This window comes from Chanos chanos, chromosome 16 (genome assembly GCF_902362185.1).
Source record: "Chanos chanos chromosome 16, fChaCha1.1, whole genome shotgun sequence".
Taxonomy (NCBI): Eukaryota; Metazoa; Chordata; class Actinopteri; order Gonorynchiformes; family Chanidae; genus Chanos; species Chanos chanos.
The window spans coordinates 49,530-63,673 of NC_044510.1; the positions used below are offsets into that span (position 1 = coordinate 49,530).

The 14,144-nt window shown below is 41.4% G+C and overlaps 1 protein-coding gene across 2 annotated transcripts; it reads right to left on the reverse strand.

Moving 5' to 3' along the window:
- Nucleotides 1-1,963: 1,963 nt before the first annotated feature.
- Nucleotides 1,964-13,475, reverse strand: ik (IK cytokine). Of its 2 annotated transcripts, none has more exons than XM_030793693.1 (20): nt 13,342-13,475; nt 12,796-12,862; nt 12,022-12,114; nt 11,845-11,904; nt 11,322-11,489; nt 10,818-10,932; nt 10,635-10,705; nt 10,453-10,499; nt 10,188-10,351; nt 9,342-9,450; nt 8,535-8,574; nt 7,194-7,383; nt 6,914-6,932; nt 6,153-6,237; nt 5,829-5,912; nt 5,395-5,452; nt 5,085-5,173; nt 2,846-2,954; nt 2,572-2,606; nt 1,964-2,190 (listed from the first exon to the last, which is right to left on the reverse strand). In XM_030793693.1, exons 1-20 carry the CDS (start codon nt 13,355-13,357, stop codon nt 2,163-2,165), a joined length of 1,647 nt encoding a protein of 548 aa, XP_030649553.1. In that variant the 5' UTR covers nt 13,358-13,475; the 3' UTR covers nt 1,964-2,162. The 2 variants fall into 2 exon arrangements, with proteins under 2 accessions (XP_030649553.1, XP_030649554.1); XM_030793694.1 differs by having other exon boundaries at nt 5,829-5,904; nt 6,148-6,237.
- Between the last annotated feature and the right edge of the window lie 669 nt (nt 13,476-14,144).

A 14,144-nucleotide genomic window follows, 5' to 3' on the forward strand; every position in this document is an offset into this window, starting at 1 on the left:
AAAACCATGAAAAGAACCTGTGGAAATGCATTTGAATTTGAATTTTATTTATAGCGTATCTTAGCGTCTGGCCTTTTCAGTCACTCATCTCAGTCATCTAAACTGACAGGCTGACTTTCTGATTGGTCCAGAGCTCCCCTCCAATACGCTGTCCAGCTCCTTAAAGACAGGGAGCTGTAGTTCACCTTGTGACTGAAAAGGTCATTTTAGCAAAGGCATTTTGTTTACACACTTTATGTAGTTCATGCTTTTGTTTGTCCAGTTTGTTTCATTAAACACAGAACATGTGCTGTATACTGCTGAATACTTTAGTCTGACCAGTCTGTATACTGCTGAATACTTTAGTCTGACCAGCCTGTATACTGCTGAATACTTTAGTCTGACCAGCCTGTATACTGCTGAATACTTTAGTCTGACCAGCCTGTATACTGCTGAATACTTTAGTCTGACCAGCCTGTATACTGCTGAATACTTTAGTCAGACCAGCCTGTATACTGCTGAATACTTTAGTCTGACCAGTCTGTATACTGCTGAATACTTTAGTCTGACCAGCCTGTATACTGCTGAATACTTTAGTCTGACCAGCCTGTATACTGCTGAATACTGTAGTCTGACCAGCCTGTATACTGCTGAATACTTTAGTCTGACCAGCCTGTATACTGCTGAATACTTTAGTCAGACCAGTCTGTATACTGCTGAATACTTTAGTCTGACCAGCCTGTATACTGCTGAATACTTTAGTCTGACCAGCCTGTATACTGCTGAATACTTTAGTCTGACCAGTCTGTATACTGCTGAATACTTTAGTCTGACCAGCCTGTATACTGCTGAATACTTTAGTCTGACCAGTCTGTATACTGCTGAATACTTTAGTCAGACCAGTCTGTATACTGCTGAATACTTTAGTCTGACCAGCCTGTATACTGCTGAATACTTTAGTCTGACCAGTCTGTATACTGCTGAATACTTTAGTCAGACCAGCCTGTATACTGCTGAATACTTTAGTCAGACCAGCCTGTATACTGCTGAATACTTTAGTCTGACCAGTCTGTATACTGCTGAATACTTTAGTCTGACCAGCCTGTATACTGCTGAATACTGTAGTCTGACCAGCCTGTATACTGCTGAATACTTTAGTCAGACCAGCCTGTATACTGCTGAATACTTTAGTCTGACCAGTCTGTATACTGCTGAATACTTTAGTCAGACCAGTCTGTATACTGCTGAATACTTTAGTCTGACCAGTCTGTATACTGCTGAATACTTTAGTCAGAGCAGTCTGTATACTGCTGAATACTGTAGTCTGACCAGCCTGTATACTGCTGAATACTTTAGTCAGACCAGCCTGTATACTGCTGAATACTTTAGTCTGACCAGTCTGTATACTGCTGAATACTTTAGTCAGACCAGCCTGTATACTGCTGAATACTTTAGTCTGACCAGTCTGTATACTGCTGAATACTTTAGTCAGAGCAGTCTGTATACTGCTGAATACTTTAGTCAGACCAGCCTGTATACTGCTGAATACTTTAGTCAGACCAGCCTGTATACTGCTGAATACTTTAGTCTGACCAGTCTGTATACTGCTGAATACTTTAGTCTGACCAGCCTGTATACTGCTGAATACTGTAGTCTGACCAGCCTGTATACTGCTGAATACTTTAGTCAGACCAGCCTGTATACTGCTGAATACTTTAGTCTGACCAGTCTGTATACTGCTGAATACTTTAGTCAGACCAGTCCGAGGCTGGGTTTTTAGTGCTGGGCTGAGAATGAAAGTTAGTTATATGATACTCTTATACAAATGAGACAACCAAAAGCCAGTGGGAGACAATTATACAGTAAAGAGAGACAATTATTCTATATTTAAAAAGTGGAAATTTGAAAAAGCAAACATATCTGGGTTATATTAAGTGAAAGAAAAATGATGAGAGAAACTTTAATATGGTTGTGACTTCTTCATTTATTCAGTGTTATATAAACACACTTCTAACCTTCGCCAGAGCTTTTACAGAAAATCTACAGAATGATGTACACAAAGAAATACACACTGATAGATATCTATGCATGTACCAAACGCAGGAATTCAGCATATGCAGTGAACATAATATTGCTGGCAAACTGAAGACAATTTTTTTTCAGATAAAAGAAATTCAGGAAATTCAGTATTTTGGCCTCTTCACTTCCACTCTGCAATCAAACAAAGATTTGTAGAGGATGTTAGCATTCATGAAAAAATCAGATTTATAGAGGATGTTAGCATTCATGAAAAAATCAGATTTATAGAGGATGTTAGCATTCATGAAAAAATCAGATTTATAGAGAATGTTAGCATTCATGAAAACAATCAGAATTATAGAGGATGTTAGAGAGACATGGAGAGAATATCTGCAGTCATGAAAAGAAGTTTTAATATTGTTCACAGGCTAAGACTATCGATGAACAAAACAACTACAAAAGAAAAAAGGTAAAAGAGGAGAGGAGGTCAAATATGAACTCCATAGAGAGATTCAAGTTCAGTTTGACCAAGCACTGGATATTTATTAATACCAGAAGCCATTCACAACTCACCCATCTGCCTCCATCTTCTTCCTCTTCTCAATGATCTATAAAACATTGAACATGCAGGTTAGCAAGTGATCAGCGTGTATTTAAAACACGCTTTCCAATCAACAGAGTTTCAGTATAACTGAGGCGACAATGGTGCTACCTGGTGTAAATGATTTTATGTAAATATTGAAGACTTGGATAAAATAACCTGGAAGCTCCTTGTGAACTGTAAAGCTTTGAAAGTGAAACAGTAATATCCACTGTCCTGCAGGCAAACCCTTCTCCCTAAACTTACAGCACTGATCTTCTTCCACTGCCGATCCAACTCCGCCTTCTCATTGGTCTCTTTGAAGCGACGAGTCTTCCTGCCCTCAGACATCTTTATACCATACTGGAAGGCAGCCCTTTCACACAAACACGGTTTACAGTCATTAAGTCATGAGTTACATCAGTATCAATACGCTGTGAACCAAGCCTCTGTGTTAAGAGCAGGCAAAAGTGCAGGCTCTGCAGTGTGTGTCTGTGTGTGTGTTTTAGTGTGTGCAGGTTTTAGGCGTGTGTTTTAGTGTGTGCAGGTTTTAGGCGCGTGTCTGAGTGTGTGTCTGAGTGTGTGCAGGTTTTAGGCGCGTGTCTGAGTGTGTGTGTATAGGTTTTAGGCGCGTGTTTTAGTGTGTGCAGGTTTTAGGCGCGTGTCTGTGTGTGTGTTTTAGTGTGTGCAGGTTTTAGGCGTGTGTTTTAGTGTGTGCAGGTTTTAGGCGCGTGTCTGAGTGTGTGTGTATAGGTTTTAGGCGCGTGTCTGAGTGTGTGTGTATAGGTTTTAGGCGCGTGTCTGAGTGTGTGTGTATAGGTTTTAGGCGTGTGTTTGAGTGTGTGTGTATAGGTTTTAGGCGTGTGTTTGAGTGTGTGTGTATAGGTTTTAGGCGTGTGTTTGAGTGTGTGTGTATAGGTTTTAGGCGTGTGTTTGAGTGTGTGTGTATAGGTTTTAGGCGTGTGTTTGAGTGTGTGTGTATAGGTTTTAGGCGTGTGTTTGAGTGTGTGTGTATAGGTTTTAGGCGTGTGTTTGAGTGTGTGTGTATAGGTTTTAGGCGTGTGTCTGAGTGTGTGTTTGAGTGTGTGCAGGTTTTAGGCGCGTGTCTGAGTGTGTGTGTATAGGTTTTAGGCGCGTGTTTGAGTGTGTGTGTATAGGTTTTAGGCGCGTGTTTTAGTGTGTGTGTATAGGTTTTAGGCGTGTGTTTGAGTGTGTGTGTATAGGTTTTAGGCGTGTGTTTGAGTGTGTGTGTATAGGTTTTAGGCGTGTGTTTGAGTGTGTGTGTATAGGTTTTAGGCGTGTGTTTGAGTGTGTGTGTATAGGTTTTAGGCGTGTGTCTGAGTGTGTGTTTGAGTGTGTGCAGGTTTTAGGCGCGTGTCTGAGTGTGTGTGTATAGGTTTTAGGCGCGTGTTTGAGTGTGTGTGTATAGGTTTTAGGCGCGTGTTTTAGTGTGTGTGTATAGGTTTTAGGCGTGTGTTTGAGTGTGTGTGTATAGGTTTTAGGCGTGTGTTTGAGTGTGTGTGTATAGGTTTTAGGCGTGTGTTTGAGTGTGTGTGTATAGGTTTTAGGCGTGTGTTTGAGTGTGTGTGTATAGGTTTTAGGCGTGTGTTTTAGTGTGTGCAGGTTTTAGGCGCGTGTCTGAGTGTGTGTGTATAGGTTTTAGGCGCGTGTTTTAGTGTGTGTGTATAGGTTTTAGGCGTGTGTTTGAGTGTGTGTGTATAGGTTTTAGGCGTGTGTTTGAGTGTGTGTGTATAGGTTTTAGGCGTGTGTTTGAGTGTGTGTGTATAGGTTTTAGGCGTGTGTTTGAGTGTGTGTGTATAGGTTTTAGGCGTGTGTTTGAGTGTGTGTGTATAGGTTTTAGGCGTGTGTCTGAGTGTGTGTTTGAGTGTGTGCAGGTTTTAGGCGCGTGTCTGAGTGTGTGTGTATAGGTTTTAGGCGCGTGTTTGAGTGTGTGTGTATAGGTTTTAGGCGCGTGTTTTAGTGTGTGTGTATAGGTTTTAGGCGTGTGTTTGAGTGTGTGTGTATAGGTTTTAGGCGTGTGTTTGAGTGTGTGTGTATAGGTTTTAGGCGTGTGTTTGAGTGTGTGTGTATAGGTTTTAGGCGTGTGTTTGAGTGTGTGTGTATAGGTTTTAGGCGTGTGTTTTAGTGTGTGCAGGTTTTAGGCGCGTGTCTGAGTGTGTGTGTATAGGTTTTAGGCGTGTGTTTTAGTGTGTGCAGGTTTTAGGCGCGTGTCTGAGTGTGTGTGTATAGGTTTTAGGCGCGTGTTTGAGTGTGTGTGTATAGGTTTTAGGCGCGTGTTTGAGTGTGTGTGTATAGGTTTTAGCCGCGTGTTTGAGTGTGTGTGTATAGGTTTTAGGCGTGTGTTTGAGTGTGTGTGTATAGGTTTTAGGCGCGTGTTTGAGTGTGTGTGTATAGGTTTTAGGCGTGTGTTTGAGTGTGTGTGTATAGGTTTTAGGCGTGTGTTTGAGTGTGTGTTTCTAGCCAGGCAGTGCTGTGGTTCTCTTACTTTGGGAGGGCTTCCTTATTGTTCATGTAGTCACTGTACTCTTCCTGCGTGTCAAAGTCCCAGCGCCCCAGTGGTCCTTTCTTATTGCCCTACAGAGAGACAAAGCCCAGACACAGCACAGAATTACCCTCCAATCAAAAACTCCACTCCCTGTCTTACAGAGGTTAGGGAAGGAGCTTTTCACTGAGGACCACTAACAGTAACATGAAACCAAAAAACTAAAAACCCAGAAATCACCTGGCATCAGCGAACTCTCCCAGAAAATTAAAAGAAATGACAAGATCTGAAACCTACATCCATACATTCTCACCTGGTCCATCTTACTGTAGTCCACCTCTTCATCACTGTCAACAGCAAGGTCATCCAACCTACAGAGAAATTCAGTGTGGATAACTGGTGTCTTTTTCATCAGAATACATCAACTTTTAACATCAAATAGCATGTGCCATCTGCATTCATTCACACACACCGCGATTAACAGCCGGACCACAGGGAAACAATTCAGAGCCAATTTTTTTGCCCAAAACATTAATCCTTTCAGCAGTAAAAGAGCTATATTTGTCCAGGCCTGAATGCAGAACTGCTCCAGGTTCTTCACATCTGAGGACACAGTCCTGGCATTTCGACAGGGCATCTCTACTGAATGCTAACGCAAGCTGTCTTGACTTGATCCAGTTTAATTGCACGAGATCAGAACACTGCTGAAATTGTGTTTGTGAAACACAGGTACACAGGTACACTTACGTGGCTGGGTAACACTCTGCGTAACTGTTGGACATGCCAAAGAAATCCCCAAGGTGTTTCTTCTCCTCACGCCTGCTCCCAGCATTACCACCAGGTTAAGGAGAAAGGGCCCTGCAGAGAGGCATGGTCACCACACTCTCACACACATCTGGTGCCAAGCAATACAAACCAAGAATAGCAAAACGATCATGGTCATTTTATGGACATGGAGTCATTTCATAGTGAGCATGGTTTGTCTCATCCTCTATGGTCCAGTTTGTTTGGTTCAGTGGGTGAAAACCACCTGACAGGTAACATGTCTAACAGAGAGCAATGAAAGGATATTTCTCTTGTGTCTGCCACTGTGCAGATGCAGCTTCAGCAAATTTCTCATTGATCAGTTTTATCTGGTCTCTCACTGATCCAGGTCCTAAGAAGGGGATTCAAAAACAGACACATTGAGGGAAAACACTACACTGTACACCCGTGGCCAGTTCTCATTTTACAGTAATCATGGGAGCAAAGGCAGTGCACTTCAGGTTGCCAGCAAGACTCGCAAGAAAAAGGCAGGTCATCTGAATCCAAGAGACAGTTTTGAATGAGCTGAACTGGAAAAGCAAAACGGAGTTTAGGAAGACTCCTCTGAACCTGACAGGATTCCCCCACTAGCATCCGAAAGGCATGTTCGTTTCTGATTCCCATCATTTGGACTGTCCAATCACCTGTTATCTAGATCATGAGACTCTCCTATAACAGTAAAGGTGCTACTTTAATACTGGGAGTCTCTGCAGCAAGCTGTCCCTCCTAACCCATCCAGAGCGCAACCAGTCCTGTTCACAGACACGTCTGACTTAACCAGTTTATTTTTGGTTGTTCGCGTAGGTACACCCTGTCAGAACACAGGGTCCAATTAAGGGTAGGGGCTGGTCAAAGCTAAACTTTCACAAATTATTAAAAACATACAAACATTTGGATTACAACAGCCAGGTTTTTAATCATACAAACGCATGCAAGCCAGCTATATATTGGTAGATATCTGAGTTTATGCAATGTTAGGCAAGAGAGAAACATGCGTGCATAGAGATATTCTGCATAAAAACACTTACCTTTATCAATGTCCATGGCCTACAAACATAAAAGAAAAATACATTAAAAAAACACAAACAAATTCCAAAAATAAAATGAAGCTCCAAAATTCTGAAACATCATGTGAAACACTTTTTTTTTTCAAAAGCCTCTGAAAACGTATTTTTGCAGCATGATGTTTAACTGAGCTTCAGTTAAAGAGTGAACCAGGTTATGCATCATTCTATTTTCTGTATTACGGCTCTGGTCGCTGCAGCGGTTCTGTTCAGATTATTTTGGGTCAGAGAAGCACAGCCTCACCTCATCGTCAGCTCTGGGCTTCTCAAAATAACTGTGACGACGTCTGTCCTCTTCTCTCTCTCTCTCTCTCTCCCTCTCTCTCTCCCTCTCCTGATCCCTCTCTCTGTCCTTCTCACGATAACGTTCTTTCTCTTTGTCTCGGGAAGACTTGGAGGTGGAGGGGATGTAGTCACCAATGTCCTCAAAGATACTTCAGGGACAAAACAAACGTAAGAGTAAAAAAGCAAGAATGTACTACACAGCTTCCTTTTCAGGGCTCATTAATATGAACTAGTTGGACTTAAGTTTGTATCCGGGAGAGTAAACTGAAGCTGAACACACTGAGAGGAACAGCCCACTGCTCAGGCTCATGACCTTGGCCATGCTTGTCACACTGCAGAGCAGTTAGTGTGCAGCAGACCACCAGCATACCCAGGCCCAGTGCTTTGACAGGACCCAACACAGAACTGTGATCACACAGAGAGTATGGCACGGCTGGAGATGTTCAGGTATATTTTGTGAATAGCTCGATCAGAATGTGTTTTATTCACTGTCAGGGACAGAAGACTGTATGCTTTCTAATAACACAAAGCTCATCTCGACTCCACATATCAGATGAGTTCAGTTCCATCACAGACTGAGTGGCACTCAACCATGTGTTTGACACAAACATCTCTCAAGGCCCTGCTGGTTCCTGTTTTCACTTACTTGCGTATTGATTTTAACCCGAAAAATGTGCATGAGCTCTTTGGCCAATCACAAGTAGTTAGCTGACAAAAGATGGTGCAGGATCATGGCCCTCCAGAGCTGGAATCTGACACCCCTCTTTTAACTTTCTATGCTCAGATCTGGGGACAGTTTGCTTGATTTGGCGAACATAGACTGAGAACAAACCACGTTGTAGACTCTGAATTTGACATTCAGCTCCAAAAACTGTGACAGTCCTAGTGAAAGTGTTACTATAAAGAATGGTCTGGTAAAATCAAATGAAATCCCAAAACAGCTAGAAACCGACATCTAGACAAAAACTATTGCCACAGAAACAGAAAAAGTGCTCAGACTAATGGAACATTTCCACTGCAGCCAAATTCACTCCTATTTTACCGAACCGGAGAAAATTTCACCCCCGTACAACCTGAACGAGGAGCGAAATTCGCTGCAGTGGAAACGTCCCATTAGTCTGAGCACTGACACTGCCCGAGCCCGAGAGAGGGCAAAACGGAGGCTCTTATTCTGAAAAGGTAACGGAGACAAAAATGAAAAACAAAGCTGGGCTGGCAGGAATGTGGACCATCACGACATCTTATGATCTATGTCAAGTGACAATTCAACACTTCTCTTAAACACAAGACAGACACTCACTTCATGTCAGCTTCAGGAGCTTTCTTTTCATCCTGTTTCCCTGGAACAAATAAAGCAGGTATGAGTAACAAAGCAGGTATGAACAAATAAAGCAGGTATGAGTAACAAAGCAGGTATGAACAAATAAAGCAGGTATGAGTAACAAAGCAGGTATGAACAAATAAAGCAGGTATGAGTAACAAAGCAGGTATGAACAAATAAAGCAGGTATGAGTAACAAAGCAGGTATGAACAAATAAAGCAGGTATGAGTAACAAAGCAGGTATGAACAAATAAAGCAGGTATGAGTAACAAAGCAGGTATGAGTAACAAAGCAGGTATGAACAAATAAAGCAGGTATGAGTAACAAAGCAGGTATGAACAAATAAAGCAGGTATGAGTAACAAAGCAGGTATGAACAAATAAAGCAGGTATGAGTAACAAAAAGGTGGAGGCCCAGGTTTCAAAAAAATGAAGAAGAAAGATCTCATTTCTGGCCCAGGCTATGTAATCATTATATTCCACAAGAAAGGATTTTTGCAGCTTCTGACGCAAATTCTGGTTATATATGTAAGTGCATTATTATTATATATTATTATATAATAGTATTAAACGTATTGTTGTTAAACAAATTTTTGCTGCTTTTCGGATTAGGACCTAATTTTAAAAGTTTGTAAAACCTCTGCACATTGCCTCAGAGTCTGTGCTTTGATACAGTATGTCTGTGACGGTGCAGCCTGTGAGGAAAACGTGCTTTAATTCACCACAAAATGCCCGTCACCCTCGGCTTTACTCTGAACTGATGTCAATGTTGGGTCACAGCACTGACCTTTTTCCTTCTTTTTGATCCTCTTGTTGCGTGTGCCCTGTCTCAGATAAGACAGGATCTGAGTCAGTTTACTGATCACAATGTCGTTGGTGGTGAGCGTGGTCTGGGCCTGGAAAACACATCAATCACATCATTACACTGGCAAATAAGCTTGTCCAGTTGCATCATAACAGTGATGAGAATACCAAGCAGCACTGCCTTTCTCCCAACACCATGCTCTATATAACTACGCCTGCTGCATGGCCAAGTTCACTTTTTGCTGGGCTAATGATATTCAAAACATGTGGACTTTATAAATGATTACCACCTGTCTCCTTGTAAAATCACCAAAGACAACCATTGTGGGTTTTCTCCAGCAAAGGATTACAATGTTTACCAACCCCCAGCAGGAAAAAGGTCAACAACGCAGCCAAATGAATGCTGCAACAGCAAAGACAGCACTTCAAAAGATTAGCTTTTAACATAACTTATTCATTTATGCCCATAAAGAGAGAGACAGAGCGGTTGATTTTTATACAGCTCTGGGACTGAGTGACTGAGAATATGGGTCCAACAGACATGACCTTTCCCAGTTTCTGAACCCTTCCCATTCCAGTGAAAGAGCTGTTTTACCCATTTCAGTTACCTATTTTCAGTCCTGGATAGATTCATGTATTTATTTCATTTATCTTACAAGAGTACTGCTGCATTTCACCACTAATAAATAACTATATATATATATATAAAATGATTAACATATCATTTAGGAATGTCATTCACAGCTAGTCTGGTCGACCTCCATTCTGATCCTATTAGCTCTCAGCAGTTTCTTTAAATGCACTTTCTCGTAGCGGGTGGAGCACTGACCTCCATGGTAGGACAGTCGGCCTTGCTACGAATCAGGGTGGTGGGGATGTCAGTGTCGGCGTATTCGTCCTCCAGGTCCACCACGTAGGCCATGCGCCCCGGCAGGAACAGCTCGTTCCTCTCCATATGACGGCCTCTGAACAGGATACGGTAGATGTTCCTTCCTGAAAACCAGAGAAGTAAAACAAAATAAAAACAAAGTGAAATAAAAACCTCCAGGGCATTAACTCATGGTTAAGAGTTATGGCTTTGGAGCCACGCTTACCTAGACGGGTCTTAAATTCTATCTTCTGTTCTGGATCTTCATCCTTCCTGTAAAATGTGAAAATATTTCTCAGGGATGCCTGACCAGCATTGTGAGGTGAAAAATGGAACATTCGGCCATGCTGTGCTTCAGTATGCGTCAGAGAGAGAGCAGTGTGACTGCACCGGTGTGACTGTACATACTTGATTTCCTTCTGTGCTTTTTCAATCATGTCCTCCTCTTCTCTTTCTTTGCTGGTGATCTCAGCCCTGACCTGAAAACATGTATGTGAGGTCAACAGATCTGGAGCAGCCATATTTTAGCCACATTCCACTGTCAGGGTAAAGAAATCTTCTCATTCACATCTCTCTGTTTCTGTAACTTGCCTTCTGTAGCAGAGCAAAATCCAACCCTTTCACCAAGTGAGTGTGTTCCATGTCACCACCCAAGAACTTGGACTCTTGAATCAACTGCCGTCTCTTCTCAGCAGCAGATTTGTCCCTGTGGGAAGACACAGGAAATCTCTAACAGCACTAATCACCAGTTCACTCTGATCCCAGATCAGCCGCCCACATCACAGCTCTCTCAGTATTATATATACATAGACTTACATTTATATGGCTCTCAATATTTACTGACAGTTACCCAAAATACATTCTTAAAATATAACAACTTTTAAAGCTATAAAACCTAATAATAAAACCTTGGCTTTTTAAAATTTTCATGTATTTGATCATTCTCATGGTTCATGCGTTCAGATGCCAAAATTTATTAGAGTATTAATATATTGACTCAAATCAATCATGTTAGGTCAGTAGGCTTTGTCAGTGTCTTTGGGAGAATGAGATATTGTAGTGAAGGTGCACACTCTGAGAGGGAACAGCACTCACGCCTCTGCGGTGGGACCCACTGCTCTGTAGTTGGCTGTGGTGCTGATGAGCTCGGTCTCCTCATAGTCTTTGTTGACTCCATCACGTCTCTCTCGCGCTCGGTCCCGATATTTCTCGGCCAGCTCCCTCTCCCGTTCCAGCTCCTGCTGCCGCAGCTTAGCATAGTAACTGTGCAGAGAGACGGGATGACAGGATAAACTACACATGCAAAGGACAGCCCAATTTCACACATGGTCATGATGCCCTTAGGTTTTAATGGCCATTTTGCCTAAGAATCAAATCAGTGGCTCTCCTCTCAGAAACCTGGTAAAACAGCCCTCAGAACCATGACAATCTGAATGTACTTTCCATTTAAAAAAATGACATAATCACTGACAGTGTGGCAACACTCCAATGTCTTCCAAAAACCCATTGAAAATGAAAATGAACTCTAAATTTAACTGCAGATTGGCTTTGGCAACACACTGAAATTGATTTAAGACAGCGATAAAGGCGAGAAAAAAGCCTTTCTGGGGAAACTTACCTTTTTTTCTTTCTCCTTCGGGCAGCAGGGTCTTCATCCTCATTGTACTCCCTGGGCATTCTGGGAATCCAGAGAACCCAGGAGTCAGTGAAAGGAGAGGTCACATTTATGAAGTCTGTGCCAGTAAAGATGTATAAAATCATCAGGAAAAGCCTCAAATTGGAAAGATGAACTTACTCATGGTGACGAGACTTTGAAGGGGGTGCTGAAGAGGGCGGTGCCCGTGGGGTCATCAAAAGCTTTCTGAAGTCCTCATTGGTTAGCTTGGATCTGAAAGTCAAAACAGCATTGCTGATTTTTTTTAAAACAAACGTCTGATCAAGAATGAATTGCCAGTTGCTTCAGTGAAAAAACAGCTTAAGTGCAGGTATTTGGCCATTTCACACTATCACAAATTGAAGAATATGAATTTGTGTGTGAAGATGGTTCGTCCCTAACTCTAAACTCAACAACTTAAGTGTCTCTTCTGATTGTTCGTACATAGATATGCTCATTCTTACAGAGAAACAATTAGAAAGTATTTCAATAACATTTATGACCACCACAGAACAGAGACTCCCTCCTTTGATAGAGATTACATGTCTATGTTTATAAACATGCCTAAAAACAAAAGCATTAATTCAACTTGTGTTCGACAATCTCAGACTGGCAAAAATAAAGAACTATTTTTAACTCTATGCTCGACTACTCTAGACTTGACTGACTATCTATGGTTTAATATACTGTATTTTCATTTACTGCGGTGTTCGTCATGCAATGTGCACTCACATCTATCCAATTCAACTGTAGCTCCCACGCATGTCAGTTGACACACAAACAATGCAGTTATGCCCAAGAACCCAGAACCCTAATGAACAAAGCTGACATAACTGTCAATAAGGTTACTAGACTTAAAAATTCAAAATGACGGAAAACCGTGTTCTTAGTTAAACATTCAAACATTTGACTTACTGAAGCGCTGACCGATGCTCCTCCACTTCATGATTGTCCGGGGCCAGAGGGTTGGAGTACAGCTCGGCTTTGAGGGAAATAACAAGAAAATTACAATTGCAGACAGTCATAAAATTGCAGCAGGACACATATACTCATGAACGGTCACTAAATTTGGTTTGTTTGAGAATGCGTTCTGCAACCAGCTAGTCCTTTTCGACACTGAAAAAATGCTTTTTTTTTTACCGTTACTGAATTTAGGCTACGTAGCTACAGCTAGTTAACAAGTTAAGAGTAGCGATCTAGATGCCCTCATTGACGAAATTGGCCTTATCTTCATCTATACACAAAGCAATTCCTCGGTTAGGTCATATTTGTGTTAATAGAATAATTACCTACAAAGTAAGCATAATAACCTCTCATACATCTGCAGCAAAATATGATCGTACGACAAGATTAATTTATATGCAACAGTAACCATTTAGCTAGCTAGTAAAGCTATCGGCCCTGAAACCATTCACAATTTATCGTAGTTAGCTAAATTACATGGTTACCACAACCACTTACAATCTCTTTCAGGCATGTCGAAGCAGGAGTGATAATTCTGTCCTCAGTTCGCTCCCAAAAAAGATGAGGAAAGAGTAGATTACCACAAAATGTTTACACTCTTCCTGACCACAATTTATCGAGCAGTGTGAAGACAAAACTAGCAAGATTTTATTTTTAAAATGGTGGACTGGTACTTTTCAAAGTAAAAGTGCAATACTGGGACTCTAATCAGCAAATCAGTGTCTAATCTATATAGTGTACAGGCAGCATGTGCATTTTTGGCGCAAGAAATTTGTAAATTTCGCTACAGATTAGAAAGTATTAGCATGTGCATTTTTGGCGCATGACATTTGTAAATTTCGTTACAGATTAGAAAGAAAGATTTATTAGTTAAACGGTTTGGCCTTACTGACTTTTCAGCTATCCCTTTACAGCAGGGCTAACCGATTGAAAACTGCTATACTGAACTGAGCAAACTTAACATACTAAACTGTAATCATGGTGGGTTTTGGCCACCAAAAATCCATTACTATTGACCTGTTACATTTTTGTTAATGATCAAAGAAGATTCTTTCACCCCTAATCTGGATGATATGAAGAAGAGGAGTACAAAAACAGGGTTCCAGTAACTTTACTGCTTGGGTCCCTAAATGTCAAAGTATCCTGTGGGAATTGAGAATTGTTTCAGTCATAGTACCATGTACCGGTTGACATGCTGGAGAAAAAAAAAATATGCCATTTCCGTGCTCATCATTCATGTTAGATGAAATATGCAAATTATCACACCTGTTAGACAGTCTACTGGATGTTTTGGAAAAATA

Coding starts and splice junctions, on each gene's coding strand:
- ik (XM_030793693.1), bottom strand. Junction 12,115..12,795: donor GAGCATCGGTCAGCGCTTCA/GTAAGTCAAATG, acceptor TTTGACTTTCAG/ATCCAAGCTAACCAATGAGG. Junction 10,706..10,817: donor ATTTTGCTCTGCTACAGAAG/GCAAGTTACAGA, acceptor ACATGTTTTCAG/GTCAGGGCTGAGATCACCAG.